This window comes from Egretta garzetta, unplaced genomic scaffold (assembly GCF_000687185.1).
Source record: "Egretta garzetta isolate BGI_Z169 unplaced genomic scaffold, ASM68718v1 scaffold447, whole genome shotgun sequence".
Lineage (NCBI taxonomy): Eukaryota > Metazoa > Chordata > Aves > Pelecaniformes > Ardeidae > Egretta > Egretta garzetta.
The window spans coordinates 3,573,003-3,594,645 of NW_009260397.1; the positions used below are offsets into that span (position 1 = coordinate 3,573,003).

Sequence of the window (21,643 nt, forward strand, 5' to 3'; positions counted from 1 at the left end):
GCCTGCATATGCCGCCCCCACCCTCCCCCCGTGTCGCAGCTTAGCTACGTCCCCTTTTGCTCCTTTCTCCCCCTCTCTGCTGCTTTCTCTTTTTCTATCTCCTGCAAAGCTTCCAAGCCTACACCCCAAATGGAGGAGAAGCTGTTTATAGCCCAGGCCACTGCTGGGGGGGTGGGTGAGAAGCTGAACTGGGCTTTCAAGATGTAAGGGTGTGACTACGAAGGAGGTGAGGGTGATGTTATTTTTTTAGGAGCAACAAAGTGGCATAATTTAGCTGTTAGAAAATTTTTCTCCGCTTTGGCATGGCTCTTGCTCCAAAACCTTGAAATACCCCCTGGTTTAAGGTCTGATTTGAGTAATGGTGCTCAGCTTGTCTGTCTGTCCTCCCTCTCTGCTGCTGCTTTGCAGCAATCATCCCCAGTAGCCTCACAAATTATATTAAAATTGGGTTCGAAGAGCATCCTCTTCAATTACAGTCCCTCATCACTGGTGGTTTAGGAGTGGGGGACACCGGCTCTGTACTAGACCAGGGGACCAAACAATTAGAAGAGCTGATTAAAACCCTATTGCTCATCAGGGGCTGGCGTGATCGTGTGAGGGCTATGCAGTGCGATGAAAAAATAATCTTTCTGCGCTTGCACTCACAGCCTGCCAAAAATGCCTCTTCAACTGTATGAATTGGTCTTGCAAAAGACACATTATTGAGCGCTGTATTAAGGCTACAGTCAAGGCTGTGCAGAGAGCTTGGTACAGAGTTAGATCTGATCAATATTTGGGATTTTTCAAAATTACAAAATATTTTGTGTTAAGACATGGCAGTCTGATACTATTTATTTAAGGGAGAAACACAAAAGGGACTGATTTGACCTTGGTATCCTGACTGGCAGAACAGAAAGGAATGCCAAATGCTACGAGCAAAGCTATTGATTAGGCCTGAGAGGGAAGACTGATGAAAGCAAGCTGTAAAAAGTTATTAATGGCAGAGAGGACATGGTGATTTGGGTTTTTGGCTTGGTGACAACAGGATGGAAAGTGGGTGTCCACAGTCAATCAGACAAAGGATTTGCTGGAGAAAGAGGGAAGCATGAGATGCATTTGTACCAGTGGGAAAATCCTACCAGGAGCAGAGCACATGGATGCAGATCATCCTGTTGGGGAGCATCCCAGCAGCAGCTGGGGCAGCAGCATCACCTTCCACCAAAGACCATGGCCCCACTATGCATCAGCGCAGGCAGAGCACAGTCCTGCAGGCTTTAGACCAAACAAACAATCCCGAAAGTGCAACAGAGAAAGCAGAGGCACATGGATTATCAGTGCTGAGTGAAGAACTAAAGCTCCTGGGGACTGGTCTAGCGCCTGCTGTTACGCCCACACTTCTCTATTAATACCCAGTGAGATTCTCAAGAGCTTGGGCAGCCCCGAATGCTCAGAGACAGAGGTAGGTGGTGATACCTGCCAGTTCTACAGCAGGGCCTCATGGCATAGCACAAGGGTGGAAGAAAGGCTGATCTGTTCAGAGGAACTTCTAATTTTGATGTCTTGCTGAAAGGAGATTGCTCTGTGCTTGGCTGCTGAGCATCGCCATGCAGGGATGCAGCTGGGGAGCCCAGGACCAGCTCCTGGCACCAGCCTCTGTATAAGCAGGCTGAGATACAAACATGCAGGAGCAGATGGGGGATAATCTGTAGCTACTGCTGGACCCATGCTTCTGCTGAAGGCAGCTGGACACATCCAGTGTGTGCTAGACTAAGCAGTGCTCGTGGAGAGTATAGCCCCCTTACTCCTATCCCTATTTCTCCTCCACTCCATTCATCTGTGCTTACTGAGCTCAGTAAAACATTGAAAATGGGACTCTTAATCATCTTTGCAGTCTCCTATCATCAGGGCTGAGCAGTGAAGCTCTTTGGATTGGTTTTTAGGTCATTAATATGTTAACTGACTGTAGGAAGCTCTAATTTAATTATTAGGAACAAAGGTCTGAACATGAATAAGCAAAGTCCCTGTGACACTTCAAAACTGCAGCTTTCTGGTGCTGGTAATACTGGTTTGAGTTCTGTCAGGTGCCCCAGAATATAGGTACCAAATAGCTAATATCCAGCCACTGTCAGTGTGCCCGCACAGCATCCGTCAGAGTTAGAGAAGCGTCTGTGTTTGCAGAAGGGGGAAGTGCAACAAGAGGCCTCATCTGTACCCACCAAAACAAAGAGGGAGTGAGTTCTGGTAGATGGTGCAAACAAACGTGGTTCAGTACTGAATGTGTCTCTCCAGGCTCCAGGGGCTTTTTTAAGGAAATAGATGCAGGAACTTGTCGTATGTAATCCACCAGCCATCTTTACAATGTGACAGGAATTTCTTAATGAGCATTGGCAGTACATACAAACAGAGTAGCAGTGCTGCTTCTCCAACCATTAATATTACATACGTGGGCTGCTTAATTTGCTGTTCCTCACAGAGACGGAGCAGGAAGCCTGCATAATGAAGGATTTGTTGACAGAGGTCTTCATATCAAATCAGCAAAAAGGTAGAAAATGATCCAGTTTCAGGCATACTTGCTTGACTCAGGTAACCTTGGCCCTTCCAACACTCCTGATTATGGGCACGATGCACCAGGCACTCTGCTCTTCTCAGGCCCTTATTGCTGCTGCTTTTGGACTTTACATATTAAAGCTTTCAGCCAAGAAGCCAAACAGCACAATAATACTCACTAATTTCACAGGAAAGAGTCATTCTTTACGCATGAGGAAGATGATGGCTGTTGGAGACCAAACACCCATTCAGAAAGGTGCTTAAACATATGCCTGGTGTTAAGTGCATAAGCAGCCCCTCCTGTGAGCTTTCAAACTGTGAGAAATGAACTGGAAGATGAACATAAATCCTATCTCCTCACCACTTTGCAAGTGATATCCTAACTTGTTTTAGAGCTTTCTTGGTCTCCTACCCATTCCCAGGAGGCAGCTTGTTCTGGGGCCAGAGGTGGCAGCGAGGAATGGTTAGTCCTGCCCCTGGGTCGGGAGGTCTTGTTGGCACCATGTGGCTCTCCTGCAGGACACAAGCCTCTCCTACTTCAAACAGGTACATTATCTTGCATACTCCTGAGAGTATCAGCTGGTAGTAATATAGAACTGATTTTATGTGGTAGGCATTGTACTATAGGCATTAAGATGTGTTGCCGCAGTGCTCTAACGCTGTGCATGAATAGGATATGGTACAATAATAAACATATAGAAATACGTGGCAGAGTTCCTGGGCTTTCAAGGACTAAATAAATTAATCTCTGAGAGTATTTTTAAATACCTGAAGCATTTTCTAAACGCAACATTTGGCAGTGATAGCTCCTTGCCCGACTTAATTCCTCAGTGACGCTTACTGGACTTTGCTTGATCAATAAGTATGTGACTCCAACCAACACATTCTCCTAAATTACACATGTGAAAGACTCTTCTAAGTTGTAGTACACGAGTCCTTTAGCTCTCACTAAGGATATTCCACAAAGCAGCAGCCCCACAGACCACAGGGGAATGAGAGCAAGGAGTCTTGGAGAAGCTGAACACACAGAGCGGAGCTAAAGTGTCTCCGGTGCGCTCATTTCCTTTACATCTCATTCATTATGGAAACGAGCTGTGAAAATAGTTTCTAGAGCTACTTAGTGCAGGCTGCACATCGATTTAATACCTATTCTGGTTTTTCAAGTCACTTACCTCCATAGAATCCTTGTTCCAAACCAATTATTTAGCTGCATTGCTCAGAATTTAAATTCACTGGTGTATTAATGCAGCTTGGTTTAAATCACTATATATTTAAGACTGCTGAAGGAGAAGCCTTTAAAATGAAGGAAAAAAGTATAGAACCAGCTTACCTGATTTATAGGACCATCAAGTTTCTACTCATTGTATTTATGCATGAAGTGTCTAAAAAAACCAAATTGCATTGGACACCATTTTTTTTTGTTAACATGCCTGTATCAGTCTATCAGTCTAGCTACTCACACGAAAAGAGACTCAAACATGAAAATAAGGAGGCAACTGGGAAAAAAAACCCAAAGTAATTAATAACACTCCCAGCAGACTGCTTGCTATCTGCTCAGCTCTTTATCAGGCTTAAGAGATTGCCAATGGGAGCCGCAGCTGCAAAATGTTATGTGTATGCAGCATCTAAACACCATCACTGCTTTTACGATGGGGAACAGAATTTAGCCCCTTCATTTGCCAAATGGGACTCTCATCTGATTGCCTGAAACACAAGCTTTCCCCCTTGAGGTGCTCCATGGTGCAGAAGCTCTTAAAATTCTTAAAATTCTGGGCCCTGTGCTGTGAGAAAAGTGAATATACACAAACACACAGACACACCACACCCCCCGATAGATAGATAGATAGATAGATAAATACATAGAAAAATCTCTATAGGAAGTTGATTTATTCTGCTATTAGCAGATTAATTAAGAATGTTTGCTTGAATACAGATGGCCACGATCCACTCTGGCTTCTCCTTGAGCAGAGCCCAGGATCCTGCCCAGTGACTGCGCTATATTAAAGGGTGAGGGGGGCAGTGATGTCTCTTTCTGGTTTTGCCATACGTTGCCTTTGTTACTTTGGGCAAATCACTTAACCTTGGTGTTCTCCATGTCAATAAGGAATCCACCTTGCTCAGAGCACTTTGAGATCTACAGACAAAGAGCACTCTAAATACTAGGTATTATTTATAGTATTGCCCTATGGATAATAGCAAGCTACAGCTGTTAGAGGCAGTGGGGACCTCTGAGAAAGCAGAAAGGCATAAATCCGAATGTCAGTACCCTTAGCATTGTAGCTGGCGGCTGTTGTGTCCTAGGAGAACATTTCAGTGGTTTGTGCTACCAGATGAACTTGCTGTTAGTTCCTCATGTTCCCCAGAGGCAGCTAACGCAGGAATCTGGATTTACCATAGCAGCTCACTGGTAAAGCAGTTCTGACAGCCTGCTCCCAGCATGGCTTGTACCTGCTCTTTCCAAAGGAGAAAGATTGGCCATACAGTGACGCTTTTGCAAGGCAACCTTGCACACATGCACGCATCTGATCTGCACAGACTGCTAGCTGAGATTTGGCCACTTTCAGCCTGACCTCCACATTACTAAGGGTAAATCTCTGTGGACACAGTGTAGTGATGCGTAAAAAGTACCCAAAATAGCTCCAGAATTGGAGGCAAGACTGTGGGAGGCTGCAGCGCTTTGCTATGGCACCAAGGCTGCTTCCCTCACCTGAGCGCTCATCCAGAGCTGGTCTGGGCCCTGTGCTCTCCTCACTGTTGCACCTTGTCCTTGAGCTTGCATAGGACTGCGTAATCCAGGCCTTGATGAGGGGTGCTGAAAGAAAGCAAAGACCATCTGATGCACAAGTATTGATCTCCAAAGTTTTGGGCACGTTTGCCCTATTTACACTAACTTACTATTTTAAAATTTGTCTTCAAAGGCATAGCACCAAAATCAGAAACTCACATTTCAGGCTAGAAATATGCATGTGGATTTATTTGCAAATAGTTTCAAATCTTGGAAGGGTGACTTGGTGCAAATACATTTGTAGCATAACATGTTGTTGATGTTATATCTTTTTCCCCCAACATTGCACAATGTAAAACTTTGTGAGTAGATTGTGTCAGGAGCCTTAATTCACCGTTTCATCAAAGGACAAGTCTCCATATTGCTGCCAGTCTCTTTTAGGGTGAACGTTCTGACAGTGAAAGGAAAGAGGCGTTCAGAGTAGGAAAAAAGATGAAGCCACTAAAATGCAAATTTTATTCACAGTTGGCATGTTTATAAATATATATATTACATTCTTACAATCTACAGTACATTCTAAATATAGAGGGATTCAATCTAAGTGTTTGTGGGAGGGCGGGTGTGTATTAAACTGAGCAACCTAAATTCAATGACAGAAAGAGACTTAATAATAAAAGGAGGGCAAGGACTCACTCTGGAAAATAAGCAAAAACTTGAAATATAAGCTGGACTTTAGTTAGTGCTTTGGCACTTCGCCACTGGTCATTGGAGACTGCTCTTGGACCTCACAAAAAGTGTCATGGTTTTAGGGCTGGAGGGCACATTGGATTCAAAGGGTAATCACTGAAATCCTACCATATGTACATCCTTATCAAAGGAAAACAAAAGATAATCATCACCTCTGGAAGAAACAAATGTTATCTACCGAGTTTAGCTGTTCACGTTTCAATGTTGAATGTGCAGCACTTCTTCTGTGACCTGCAAGTGCCCTCTAAATGTGCTGAGCAGGGGTCGAAAGAAGCATGAGCAGAAGGAACTGAGCAACCTGACCTCTCCCAGGGAAGGTATGGACAAAGAGGCTTGCTGTTGGTGTCCGAGTTCAGCACAAGTTACACTTACCCAAGAGAGAGTGGCCAACTTTGGTAAATGACAGCATGTAAAGCAAGTATCAGCGCGGTACCAACAGTGTCTGCGCTTGGCAAGAGCACACCGTGGAGAAGTGAGTGTGCGTGGAAGGGAAGGAAGAAACCACATGCTTCCAAAGTTGACTGATGCTAGTAAGTGCCCTCAGGATACCAGATGGGGAGTGCTCCAGGGAAATGGCTGGGAATACAAATTTGAAACAGGACAATCAAATAAAGTGGGCTTTTAAAAATAGCTTGTTCTCTCAAACTTTCCAAAACGGACCTTCCTTTATATGAGTGATATTCTCAGTATAGATAATATCTTCTGCTATTTTACAAATTAAGAAATACTGAAAATTGGCTGGCAAAGTTTATTACCTTGGCACCTACATAAAAAGAGAGTTTCAGTTTTAACTGTATACGTGTATCCATTCTCAGTGCTTGGGAGGCAAACACGCTGGTTTGTAAACAGCCCAGTTACTCCTTTTTCCCCTCCAGATTCTTTGGAAACTCATGACTTTTCAGCTCTGGGAGTTGCTTTGCTCACGCTGCTGGTTTTTGTCAGCTTTAAGTTAATGTTCTTGGGTAGATATTCTCTGCATGTGGCTTGAATGACATGCTCTCTTCATGGATCTATTTATTCTGAGACCAATTTTTTGCTTTTAACCAAAGCTTGCAATATTGAACAGTAGAGCTGTGCGAACTTTGTAATATCCAAACTGCACTGGAGTTTGTTACATTTATTGATTTCCTGGGAAAGCTCAGAGAATGAAACTATTATTTTGCTAAGTTTTTTTTTCATGTTACCATGCATCAAACCCCCCCCATCTCTCACTTCCATCTCTGAGCACAGAGAAGACTTGAATTTTAAGAGCTGTCCAGGATCTCTGCTCTCCCAGCTGCTTTTGGGTGGCTTCTTGGGGCTCCATGGAGTTGTTATCTACCAGCTGATTCTTGTTATCAATACAACATTTTGCCCCACTACCCAAAATTAAAGGCAGAAGGTGAGTGAAAAACAAACGAACGAACAAACCAAATAAAAAGGTCTTTTGTGTCTCATTACACATTTTCATGTAATCTCTCCATATAGTTTTTAAGTTCTTTGCACTCCCCCAGGTCCATATCCTGGCAGACCCATTTAATGTCATCCTCGCTACTCATCAAGATTGAGTTGACAGTTGGACACCCATCATCAGAGGAGATGGTGGTAAAGGTGGTGAATTTAACCCGTTTCCTCTTAGAGGTAGGAGAAGTAGTTGGTTCACTTTTCTGTTCTTTCCCTTCAGTGAATGTGGACTCAGTAGACCTGAAAGACTGTCCATTAATATTTTTAGCGGCATTGGTGTTGAGGAGATATTTACTCTCTTCATAGTCCACTCCTCTGTCAATGGCTGTGATATGTTCATCTTGTTGGGATGAGAAATTTATGTGATTCTCCAGAAGTTCTGTCCTGTTGCTCAACCCAACCCAGTCATGAGAGTGGCTCATGCCTTCTTGCTCTTCAAAAGGAACTTGTTTGTTTCTGTACTTCAAAGCAAAGGTGACACAATTGATAAGGAAGACCAGAATTGCCAGGCAAAAGACTCCCAGAAGAGCATACATTCCTATCTCCAGATCGCTGAGTCCCCTAGAGGTCTGGACTAGGTCATTCTCTTCCAAGTCTCCATTGTTCCTTGGCAGATCCACCTGCGCAGGGAAGCTTGTGAAGTCTATTGGGATGTTCTGCAAGTGACTGTCATCATCCAGGAGGCTTTCCCTGTCTTCTTTTTTACTTAAAATAGACCTTTGAGTGGTGGTCCCTTTGCCTTGCTCATGGCCCATTGAGGAGCTGTAATACTGGCCATCTAGCCCAGCTCTTTCCTGCAGAGTGGTTTTCTGACGCCTGTCACTGGCACGATTTTCTAGGTGGACACCAGCACCCCTGTGTTTACTGTCACTGATGTTAGGGTTGGCATCACTCTGCCCAAACTTGACTTTAATGCTACCACTTCCAACAGCTAGAATGCTCTTTCTTTTGGATTTCTGGCATGATTCACTGATCACCATCTCTACCTTCACCAGTGTCCCTTGGCCTTCTGTCTCAGCAGCAATCACAGGCCACTTAAATTTGGGGTCATGGTGAATGGAGACCACCTTCTCATCCAGAGATGTAGCTGACAAGGAGAAGTCTTTGGAGTCATAAATATCCAGGGGCATGACAGATCCATCACTGAACTGGATCCAGCAGCTGATGGCTGCTTCCTATAATACATAAAACAAATACAGGCACATTCAGAATAAACATCGAGGGAAATATGTTCTGTCCTGGTCTATTCCCTCCTCCTCACAAGTTCCATATACCATTTATAACCAGAAAAGAAATAAAAAGGGAGAGCAATAAAATTAATATCTTGCCAAGACGTGAAGAGAAATACTAGTTTAAAACATTCATTGATAATAAGATTTGTTTCCCTAAAGGTGCTTAAAGGAGCTGTATCCCCTGGGCTCCGCAGAATCTACTTCAGCACCATAATAAATTGCATGTCAGAAAGCATTACCAGTGACTGAGATCATTTACTATTGTATATTTAAATGAAAAAAAAAATTACATTATTTCTAAACTGCTTAAAATACAAAGTCTCCTCTTGTTACACACAACACATGTTAAAAAATACCTAATACAGCAAGCAGATCCATACGTGCCTCCAAACCTTCAGTCCTTGATTTTTGTCTCTCAGATTAAATAAACGTTTTGCACAAGCAGAGGAAACCGATCAGTTGCTTCTTTAGGAAATGGCCAGGGTAATTTTCATGCTTGTTAGCAATTAAAAGCAAGACAATAATGAAGTTTAATCTTGTGTCACAGCAATGCAGATTGTATACTTCAGAGTGCATGGAGGTTTACTGAATGTAAATGGGTCAGACCTGAGTACTAATTCTGTATTTGCACATGTGTAATGGTGCAGCATTCCTGGGAACCTTGACTTCGGGTTTCTAACTTGAAACATTTTGAAGTGTTCTTAGATTTTGGAAAAAATGTGCTCATCCATTTCTGAAAATCAGGTCCTCTAAGGACTCTCAAACAGCTACTGAAAATTGTTGTGCTACCTGAAAAAAAATCTTGGCATTCACACATCAATCATCTACAGGCAAAATTCAGATCGCTCTCCTGGAATCCAATTCCTGTTTCTGATGGCCAGACTTGCTCTGTTTTGGCTGGGATATTTGCACCTTGTTGACAGTGGAGAAAGACTCCTGGCTTGATGAGTGGATTTTTTGGCATCTAAAACAGAGTTGAGCTCTGGTCTGGTAAGAGTTGGGATCATTCTGCTATGAGAAAGAGCCTGACAGACAGACAAACACCCAACCAACAGATAAATAACTGTGCTTGCGGGAAGTGTGATTATAAAAGTCTTTTTTTTTAAATAAGCAGTTTTTCAAACAGAAGGTATTTACATTCTAACTCAACATATGTACAGAGAATAAATACATATCATTCTCTTTTAAATTGTTTCTAGTGCATAGTCATTCACCTGTTCAGATCACAGAGAATAAGCCTCCAGTCTTTTGGGATTGTATTGTGCATAATCTGCCGGCCTGATTCTGAAATCCTCACAGCCATAAAGCTCCTGATGCTTCAGTGGGAGATTTGCTTCTGTCTCTATTTCAGGACAGAGCCCTAAGACTTTGCTGACACTGTCATAAATCCCGGCTTTGTGTTTATTAATCTTTGGATGTTTCTTGAAGGCCGCATAGAATTTATGTCATCAACTCTCATCCTCCCACTGTGTTGCTTAAACCGGCATAATCATTTAACAATTTTGCATTGCTTTGCTTATAGGGATTGTGCTCTGAAAATCATGACCTAAGCAATGGAAGGAATCAGATGCCTTTCAAAATGGAGTCAGTCCTTGAAGGGTGGAAAGTGCACATCTTCCTCGCTGGTTTAATACCAGTCCGATGTTCTGACTGTACCCCTGCATCTAGAGAGGGACTCATCTAGACTCCATTTCTGGGAACTGAAATGTCAGTGCTGGGCAGCATACTGGGACTAAATGCCATCAGCCCCAGCTTTTGGGCTGATTTCAAGGTAGTTTGTGTAACTCCCCATGTCAGCAATGGATTAGCTCACTGGCCTTATTTCTATCTGCCTGGCATTGATTTCTTAACTCCTGGAAGACTATGGGAGCCTGATTTTTATCACCCTATAAAGACAGCAGTTCTGCATTATTTCTCATCCTGCATCCCAAGGATAAGACCCTGTGATGAATTAAAGCATCTCAGCAGTTGGCCAGATTTCAAACGTGCATGTCATGATCATTTACCTTTAAAGCTAAGAATATGTTTAAGTGTTAAGAGCCCAGTGCATCCTTGATGTAAGTCCCAGACTGATGGATTTGAGTAGAAAAAAAAGTTTAAATTTCAAATGTAGACAGAAGCACAAGGACAAATATCAAGCAGGGACTGATGGGGACATGGCAAAGTCCAAGAGCTCTTGGTAACTGTTGGTTCCGTAATATAGGGACTAAGAATAACAGGGGAAAAAAATTGGTTTGTGAAATCATGAATAAGGAAATGAGTCAATGATGCTGATTCATATTCTAGTAATAAATCAGAATGAAAGGGATGTTCCCCAACTTCTTAAAATGCTCACAAAGTAACTTAAGGAAGAAGAGTTTGGCATAATGCAAAACACTTTCTCGTTTAAAGATGGACTTAAAGAAAGGTTGATTTGGAAACCTGCGGTGGGAGGCTGAACTTGGCAACCTAGTTGGCAATGTGTCCTGTGATCTAGTAGGTGCTGGATGGGACAGAAAGGGGGTGTGTGTGTGTGTGTGTGTGTAAAGGGACTTCTGTTGCTTAATTATGACACATCATTGAGCTGCATGTGCTATTTATGGGATGCAGCCACGACAGATGGGATATGCCCATTTGTTGACTGGGGTTGTTATGGCACATAGTGCCATTTTTGCAAGATCTTTGTTTTTCTGTTAGGCCACCTGGTGGCCTTCAGAAAAAAGCGCCCATAAGGAAAATGTTTTATTAGCATATTATTAATAAAAAACTGCTTGATTCTATCAGCTTGTAATGTCAGGTATAGTGAATCAGAGCCGGTGTCCTTCCACAACACAGTACCTGCTTTGGAGATTGGAGCAGCTCTTGTGCTACTGCTGTAGCAAAGATGGCCTTGTTGCTTCCTGGACTGAGCTGCAGAGAAAGCGACAATCCTGTCACCAGCTGCACTCCCAGGTCAGTTATTGTCACCTTCTCGTCCAGAACTGTGACTGTCTTCTCGGCCAAGATAGCATCTGAAAGGGGAGACAATATCTGAAAAGAAAAATCGAAGTTAGCAACAGCCATTTTGCATAGCACCAAGCAAAATAGCTACATGGAGCTACTGTAATACAGATAAGTGATATTTTTGTTAATGGGCAGAATTACTCTTAGCAGACAGACACTATTAAAGTCTGATTAAAAAATGGCAAGTCACATTTTATAACTCTTCTGCAATAATAGGGTGCTTGTAACATCTTTTATGAACATTGTAATTGTAATCAGCTCTGCCATTCACATCTGCGACATGCTAACCACATCTGTTTCAGATGTATTAACTATTTGTAAATATAATCTTTATGTGAAATGTAATTATTTTATTAATGATTGTATTTTTAGGTAGCATATATATCATGCAATCTGTAGATTTATATAAAATCCATCGAATAACTGGCATTTATTTCTACCCTAGAAAAAGAAAGGCTAATGTATTGCTACAATAACCACTCATGGTACTGTATACAAAATTGACAGAGAAAACTTGTTTTTGTTAAAAAAAGTGCATGGAGGTCAGTGCACCGATACGTGACATACAAAGATGCTCATTAGCAAGCAAGTTGAATTTAATGGTCCATATAGGGTACAGAGCATTTTTGAAGCAGTTTATAAGAGGTACCCTTTAAATATTGCTCTCGGCTTTTTTCCCTTGGATTTTTCTTTCCACAGTTTTATGTGCGTTTGTTGGAGCACTGTAAGTCCCAGAGCTTTGGAAAGTTATTCAGAAAATCTTTACAGATTTTGCAGAAAGTCAAAAATACCAAATCCCATTTCTCCAGCCCTGACAACCTGGGTTATCAGCAGGTGTGGCTGTTGTTTCCTGGTTTGACAGTTTGGGATGATGAGCATGTTTGGAGAGCTAGATTTTTTTTTCCTGTTCCAGTGCTTGTTAACATGCTTCCTACTTTCTAGTACGACTGGATTAATCTCTCTCTATCTCCCTTTCTTCTGGGACCTTTCTCTGCACAGTGGGAAGAACTATAAGTGAAAAGCTGCCAATGACACGATGCGTAGGTTTGGGTGAGTTACTTCAGAGCGGGGACGTTAAGGCACAGCCACATACACAGTGGTATTTATCGGCCATATTGGCTGAAACCGATGAAGCTAAATCTGCACCCCTGGAGAACACAGCTTAGCTGTCACTAATCAGTCAGTCTTCTAACATCATTCTCAAAGTGCCAATTACTATTATTGCTTTGTGCATATTCTGAAATATACCATAACATATATATTTTGTAACACACTCCTTGAGCTTGCAAGGCATGCAGGGATTTGATCCCATGGGGCTTATATTCCAGTCCCAGTTCTTCAACCAGCACTACTTAATTTTTACTTTACCCTTTGCTCTGTCAGTGTAGGCTTTGAGAAGACCGAGCTGTTTCACCAGCTGCATGCCTTGTGATAGCCCATATAGTGGCTCCAAGTTCAAAAAGTCTTAGAGAAAAATAATCAGAAACAGCCTCCAAGTATACAGGTTGGACTAAATTTACTAAAATTGCAATCTACATTACTTCGGGGCACAAGACAAGAAGAGAAAACCATCTCTTCTGTGTCTTGTAGTCCTTGCTGCAATTCTGCTCCATTCAAAAAATTTGTGGCTCCAGTTTTGGTTGCTAATGCAAAAAGCTGCTGTACACCTCATCAGTACCTCATTTCCCAAGGTGGTGGGGTAACGGAGGAAAAGGAAGAAGTAATTAATTTTCCCTACCTGAATTGTCGTCATTCCAAGCTCCTGCCCAATCAAAACCTGTCCGTCCTGTAGCTTAGCAATTCTTGGCTCCTCCACCTGCATGAAGTCACTCACCAGGTCGGTAATGTCAATCTGCCAGTCAGAACCCAGTAAATAGCTCAGCTGGCCACCCGGGTCTGAGGCTTCAGCTACAAACTGCGTGAGAACTCGCACCATTGCATGTTGGTACTGAAGGGCACAGCCTCTTCCCTTACGTTCATCCTCTTCTTCATCATCACTGTCCCTGGCTGGTCTGGTAGGACACCAAGAACAAAAAATTAATTTAAACTGGTGCTGGGAGAGCTTGCAACAGGAAAGCTATTGATGACATAAGTCTGCAGCCTAGTTGCTGGAACAAGGAGCCTTTTCCCCCTTCCGTTGCTCTGCCGAAGCTGCTTCCTTCAGTGATTTCTGAAATTGGTTGGGTTCCCCCACTTCTATCCTGTTTCCCTTGTTCGTATCCGAGACCTACAGACTGCCTACATCTTCGAAACAGTTGCTAGAATCACCAACTGGCCTGCTAGCTTCTCTACCACATATCACACTCCAAATATCTCTTATTATTTTCCATGTTACATCCTTACTTTCAGGACCTTCACGCTTTTCTCTTTCTGGATCTTCTCATAAACATCTTTGTGTTGCCATGGAAATCTCCCCTGTCTGCATCTACATACACATCTCTTTCTGTGTGGCATTCAGGTTGAAATCACATCTCCATCAAAATCCCCATGCCTTTGCTGTGATACTAACAGAAACACGGTGATAAATGATGTCTTCATAGGTAGGTGGGAATAGTAAGTACCCACTTTATCAAGTTGTTCTTCTGGTTCTTAATACACCGACAACAGATACAAACAGTCCAGATCTGCCTATGTCCATCCTCTGCCTTGTCACTCACATGCCACTGACCTGTGGGCACAGACAGTATCTTTAAAGCGCTAGTCCTGACTTTGGGACACTGATCAGTGCCACTGGACCCTACAGTGATACGAACCAAGTATGTATTAACTGCGACCATTAGCAATGAATAAATTACCTGGCAAGACCTGTGAACCAGGCTGAAGGCTGACCGGCCTTGCCAGAGCTGGTCCTTGGTGGTGTCTTCCTGCTGCCCCATGACTGATCCTGGCTAACTTGACCAGTTTGCTCTTTCCATCTCAGTCACTAGGGCTATAAGAGGAAATCGATTTCCAGTGGAGGATCATGCAACCTGCAGTTTCCATTTCCCTCTTAAGTCCAGTGCAGGGGCCTATTGAATAAATGTCTGGTGACCTTCAAATTTACACCGGAATTGCATTAAGGCCAAATGAGCATGTTCAGATCCACTGGTCCTGACAGGCCTTTGGCAAATGCACAGCCCAGAATGAACATCCTCTAATGAAACCCACCTCTTATTAGAGATGATGGGGACTCTCCACCCCTTGATCTGATTTAGTTCTGTGTCAGAGACCTCTATCTGCAGTGGGAGACGAGGAACCCAGACTGTCATTTCTAAAGGGGCACTCAGATGCTGGTAAGTAAAATTGACTATGACATTCACTTTGCCTTTCATTTCCTTCCCATTGACAAAGACATAGTCACATCTGTCAGAAACCTGAAAGAAGGAGAAAGAAAAAAAAAAATTAATGAGTCTTTTCACAAATTATAAAGTACACCACATGCTGGGAAAGTGAGTGGGAGGAAGAGAAGGGATATAGGTTTAAACTAGCTCCAAGTTCAGAGGACAACTAGGAATAACAAGAAAGGTGCCTGGTGTGCCCTTAATAGCCTGTATAATTTGGTATCATTTTAACAGGCAGGTTTTTTCTGCTATAAACATTTCCAGTATAATCTAAGATAAAAGAACAGCTTCTTTCTGTCCTTAATTCCCACTCCAACAGTAGGACAGTGCTACTATAATAGCACCGAAAGAGGATTCTTCTCTCCCTAAAGCTCAGTCAGACTCTACTATCCTCCTCCTCCTCTACTTTGTGTGCAGCCTGAGGAATACCACATACCTGCAGGGAGGAACAGGTAACTGCCTGTACACAGAACTGAGTAGGGGACAAATTTCTCTAGTTAACCCCAAACTGGGACAAAGGGTCCTTCAGGAGTCCCATCACAGGTGCCAGGGCATGAGGGGGTCACATCAACCAAAAACTAAGCACAGGGAAGAGCTCACTGATGCTCAGTGGTGATGATTGGGGCCAAACAGCTTTGTCTCTGCTGCAAGCCTGACAAAGGTCTTACACAACGTTCTGCTCAAGCTAGTCCTGACGTCACTTTATTTATTACCTGCAGCTCTGGACATCAATATTGCTGAGAGTTACTAAATCTCACTCAAGCAATTTAGCAGCTATTGGAAGGATCTAGGTGAGCTGACAGGACCTGTTCATTACTGCTAGTTAAAATATATGAGTAAAGGTGCACGTCAAATAATTTATTAACAACCACTTTACCATGCCGATGATCTGAAGGAATGATCTATTAAAACCCCAAACTCTTTTCACAATCCATTACCAGCCAGACCTTCTATTCCATTCTGTAGATGTATTTAGTATTTCTGACTCCAGAATGCATAGTCTCATCCTTATCTGAATTTAATGCCATTTTCTACTTTTCTGTTTAACTGCTAAATGAATTTAAATTGTATTTAAATATCACCGGCTTTTGTAGGATAAATTGCATTCCTAATATTATTATCTTTAAACAACAATAACCCCCCTTACAGACAGATCCATAGCAAATCCATTTCTATCCTTGCTTGTCTCAGCCTAGGTAACATATCAAAAAAGGTTATCACGACTTTTGCAATGCCCGTCTTGCAAGCAATGTCTTTTTTAAAGGCCAAAATCTTATAGTTGCCATTGGTTTCAGGAGGAAAATAAGGAGTTTATTTACAGGCAGAATTATGGTTTTTGGGACAGTCTTATGTTAGCATGTTTTGCACTAACTCTTAATGGCTCCTGTTAGGATCCAATCCCATTGTGCTGCACAGTGAGAAAACCTGTATATGGTGTCAAAAAAGCCTCAAAGCATGGGAGCATGCAATGCAAGGGAAGGACCTCACAGCAGGCAGCCGAGCACAGCCGGGTCCTGGCTCTGGCTGGGGCCTGCGTCACTAATGCAACATCCACTTCATCATAAACCTGCTCAAAGCTGGTCTGAGCCGAGGAAGATGAGCTTCAGGAGAAGCTTCATGTGAGCCTGCAGAAATGGTTACAGGGAAGGCTGGAGGCATAAGCACATTCCCCTTCTGGGAGCAGGATATCTGGTCAACAGCCAGAGAGAAGGCATTATTCTTGCATCCTTGCAGAAGGCTCACTAATGTAAGTGTGATATTTTCAGGGCATGAACTACTTCATACTTACAACCTGCAACATCTAATAGCCAGTCCGACAGGTGGGAAGTCAGAAGAGCTTCAGGCAGTGCCTGGTACATGTGCTCCTTCTCCCATCCCATGCTTCCATAAGTGGAATTTGTCTATTCCTTGCTGGCACTCCACTTATCCCTGTTGCCTTTTTGTATTTTAAGTGCTGTTCTCAAACGAGACAACTCTCCTATGCGCTAATAAGCTCTGTCTGCTGCTTTCTACCTTTCCTCTTTTCCCCAGGATGCCAGTGAGAAGAAAAACTGGGCAGAGTCTCAAAGTGCTGATTTCCACCTGAGAGGCAGCAGATCAAAGCTGAAGACAAGGTGGCCCCAAGGAAAACATTCTGCCTGGGAGCTGATTGCCCTGAGGTCCTTCACTTGTCTTTGTGCTCTGCAGGCTGGACCACACGGACAAGTGAAGGGCCTGAAGACACAGATTTTCTTTAGCAGGGCATGGGGCCAGGTAATAGCTTTCCGTGTCACTTCCTCACCACCTCTGCTTCCAGCTAGCAACAGCTCATATTCGTGAATTTTAGCTAATTAACACATTAGGCAATTAAACATCTCCACAGGTGATCAACCTAGGACTGAAACCATTTCCCAGTAATTTAAGGCAACAGGTAAACTTCTGTGCATGGAGCACAGAAATCATAGTTGAGGGATGTTTCCAAAGCACTGCAGTGTCCTCTGCAGAGCCGAGCTGAGCCCCCGGAGCCCAGCTCCCCAGCAGACCTCTCCTGCCTCCCCCTGCTCGTCCCCTGCTCTGCGCTTGTAACAGGGCTCCTGGCTGGGGACCTGCCAAACATCCTTCCACTGGGGTAAGGTTTCCCTGTTGGAGCAGTGCTTCTGAAGCACACCTAGATGGCACAGGTGGGATTTTGCTGCTGTTTTTATTGGTCTGTGTGTGTATGAAGAACTGTTCAGCACACAGGGGCTGGAAACAAAGCAATAGAGGTAACTGCTGAATTATGCTAGGAAGAGATGGGAATCAGACTCTCAGTTTTTAAATTCATTAATGCTCGAGCAATAGCAAGAGAAAGAAAAATTTGGCAGGCAGACCTCAGTTCCAACTTTATCAGGGGTTATTACAGAAAGGAGAGTTAAAATAAGAATCCACTCCTAAAACCCTACTATATGAATGATTAAATAAATACCATGGCTTTGTGCTTTCAAGATTATGATCTATAAAACAAACTGATGGCCAGGAAAAGAATGACTAGGCTTGGGATACCTGCATTCTCCTGTTTCCCTTTCTGTAAGTGAAGACGGCAACAACTATGAGCTCATTCAGTTCCCAGCCAGCCCTTCACTGTTTGAATGAATAAGCATCACTGTTCTGCTGCAGCTTGCATGCAGTCCTAACAGAGCAACATCAAAACATGGCGCAAAGTACAGTACATTTTCATAAATCAGGCCAGGACGTTCAGAAACAAGTCATCAATAGAAAGGCAGATTAGCCATGCCCATGTTATTGCAGACACATCCGAACCATTCATCTTCCAGCACAACAGAAAGACTAAAAAGATGTAGAGAAAGAAGAAAAATCAAGCTTCTCTGTCTCTTTTAAGATGGAATTTTCTAAGCTGTGTGTTGGAAAAGAGTGAGTATTTGGGGAAATGAGTTTGATAGGACTCAGCTGAGCCTCTGCAGGACAAATATGCACATGAGCAAAGACCCGTCAAATGCAGCTCAGCAGCTGGCAGCCTCTGGGCAATCCCTGCAGCTGACACAGGCAGAGGGAGCGACCCAGTCCCCCCTCGCCTGGCTTCTCCACGTTAATGTTGATGGGGGCAGCACAGAGAAGCTTCTGCTGTCACTGCCTTCTCTGAACCTGCGTGTCTCCTTTTCAATCTGTAATGGATTTCAATTCCTCAGTCTGTCACACAGCTCCTTTCTTTAGCGTTAATTCATGTATACAGCCTTTAACTACCAACCCTCCTTCCTGTACTACAGTTCTGGCTTTACACGCCTCGCCACACACAACAGAAATGGCTGTGGTTCAAGTTTATTAAACACATGAGTGGAGCGACTGCACATACCCTCGGATGTGTGTGCATGAGTGTGCGAACGGAAGAGAGGGTCTGTACTAAATCAACAAACAGCTTCCCGACAGTCAGTTACTAAGGGAATTAGGAGGTTGCAAAAGCTTTGTCCCAGACCAGATAGATTTCAGAAAACTATTAAACACATTATAAAATGCAATAGAAACTACAAAGTGACTTGGAGCAAGGTGGGCTATTTGCAGGGAAAAATAATTTGTTTTCTTTCCAAAATCTGGGAACTGCCACCCATATCTCCTTTTCCTTTCCTTCTGCCTTTGAGTTTTGGTATCTTAGGGATGGCAACTCCAGTTTTCGGTAAAGGTAACAAGGGCTCAAGAGAAAGAGAGTAGATTTTCTTTTATGGCTAATGTGCCGCTCGAATACATCTCTCTGTGTTGTGGCCACTGTCATTCACGGACGTTATAATGCCATTAAACCCTTCTGGTGCTGTGCTCCCTTGCTGAAGCCTGTCTGGGCTTTGTGTCACAGGAGCTTTTCACACAACTACGCTGAGCTGCCTGCCATTAATTAAGGGAGGCTGTACGTAATGCTCACAAGATGCTCCAGAAATTCTCTCAATACAGGGGACTTTTATCTCTTGAGGGAACTGGGGTTTGAATGGCTTTTTTGGGCATGAACTTGGTAGGTTATAAAAGTGCTTGGGGTTTCTTTTGGCTCCTGCAGCTCCACCTCTTTTTCTTACATCAGTGAACAGCTAAGACAGCTTCCTCTGAGTCACACACACGTATCTAATCTCCGTGTGCCAGGGCAGCAGAGGTCAGAGGTCCCTTATTGCAAGCACAGCGCAGAATTAGGAATTAGATTTCTAAGTGCGCCATGTACATACCAAACACGTGGCTTCTGGCAAGCTGGATGTCGAGTTCAATCATCAGTGCTACAAAATGCGCAGAGTGGAATATTTCAAATGTGCTCAGCATTGCGTTTAATTCAACCCCCCAGTCCCATCGTCAGGAATGGGAACACAGTTAAGTCACTGCTGCTTCCTAGCACACGATCCTTGCTGTGCATACACCTCCGCAGCCCCGTGTGCAGCTCTGTACGCGGGGTACCCCAAAACTGTGCCCAAAATTCAGCTGGGAGCCTTGCAACTGTGAAAGTGATGCTGCTGTGTCACTTTAACACAGGACTGTTCCCTTGGCAAACAAATATTGACCACAAAAGGAGGGTGATATTGCTGGCCCAAGGCACCTCTTTTTAACGTTTACATAAAAAGCCTGTTTGTGTTATTTGAAAAGAAGTCAGCGCTCTCCTTCAAAACACCCGATATTCTGTATGCTCTTCAGGTGTGATCACAAGCATGGGAAATCAGTTTTTATTAAATTCTCTTATTTTATTTCACAGTTTGCAAGACTCTCTGTGGAAGAAAACACTAAGCCCTTTGAAGCCTTGTAGTAGCAGGACTTCAGCCAGCCTGGGAAAAACATGGAAAGAAGCAATAAGGCCCCTCACACCACACGTGGTCCCTATCACACAGACCTCCTGCATCCAGTTCTTCAGTGAAAATTGTTCCCATCCGTTTTGTAAAAGGATTTTAATGCTTTTCCCATTAGCCTTTTGCAGAAGCTGTCTATGGCAGATACAAATTTGTGTGACTGACTATTCCTTTGGTCCCATAAATTCTGTGCTAGGTTTGGGCTGAATAGAATCCAGAGATCTAATGGGAGGGAGGGAAAGGGGAAGGTACATCGTAACTCCCAGAAGAGGTACCCAGCATTTCACTGTTAGCTCTCAGAAGTAGCAGTAACAGTCTTTCCCCACCTCATTATCATTATTAAATTCCCATGGGATAACGGTAAAACCTTCACAGGAAACTGCTTTTCTGCTACAGTAATTCTGTTGGAACTCTTACAAAGTCACAGCTAATAAGTCTTTGAAAATAAGATGTACCTAGAGCAGTTCTGGTTTAGACATTTCAAGGGTGGCCAATTAGGAAAGTAAGTCTCTGATATTTCCACACAAAATCGGTATTTCGGAAACACTCTGGGACACTGTCCCCAATCCATGCTTCTGTAAGCGAGCCTTTCCCCATACAAGTACTCTCCATTTAATATACACTTCAAACACAGCCCTGCCACCTTGGCAAGCTCATGGGATCTCTTCTGATTTAGCACTGCACACATTTTCCTTGGTCTGCCAGCATAAATGGCGATATTTAGTAATGCAAGTTATGTTAATGAGTCCTGCCTAAATCATTGCTGTCAGAAGAAGAATGGGGGAGTCTCTTCTAACCATTAAAAATGAATGAGGAGGGAAATAAATAAGCAAAAGCAGCTCATTTGAGCTATAAAAGAGTCCAGAACACAAGCTGTGTACCAAGGTACAAAAGGATGAGGCCATTATTAGCTCTATAAGTCACTTATAAATGACTCAGGGGAGGCGGAGTCACCTTTAATCACCCACGCTTAACCGGCAGTGTTGGAGTGAGATTCGCTACCATGATAATGGAATCCAGCCTGAAATTATGCAAGGCAGAGATAAACGACTATAATGAAGCAGCAGCACAGGGGGTAGATCAGCCCTAAGCCCACTATATGTCTAGAGAAAGGACCTGTCCTAGCCTTGGATTCTGTGAGGGCCCTGAGGGTAAGAAATGACTGTCCTCAGATCTGATGGCAGCAGCAGATCTGTTAACCACCCCGGATGCTGCTAGAATTAGGAACAACTGCTGAACAGCTGCTCCTGAGGAATAATTAAAGCACCTCTTGTGTTGCAGAGAAGAGAAAGACTTTTTTTCCAGAAAGAAACAGTCATGGCAAATGGGTATCAGATCAAATTTAGGGATGCCCTTCCTGTTCCCCAGGTATTCAGTGACTCA

At 43.3% G+C, this 21,643-nt stretch overlaps 1 protein-coding gene across 1 annotated transcript in view; it reads right to left on the minus strand.

Moving 5' to 3' along the window:
* Positions 1 to 7,434: 7,434 nt before the first annotated feature.
* TMEM132D (transmembrane protein 132D) overlaps positions 7,435 to 21,643 on the minus strand; it is a 202,700-nt gene continuing 188,491 nt past the window's right edge. Inside the window, 4 exon segments of the mRNA XM_009643176.2 lie at positions 7,435 to 8,616; positions 11,491 to 11,682; positions 13,394 to 13,667; positions 14,803 to 15,008. Coding sequence (XP_009641471.2) covers positions 7,435 to 8,616; positions 11,491 to 11,682; positions 13,394 to 13,667; positions 14,803 to 15,008 — 1,854 coding nt within the window.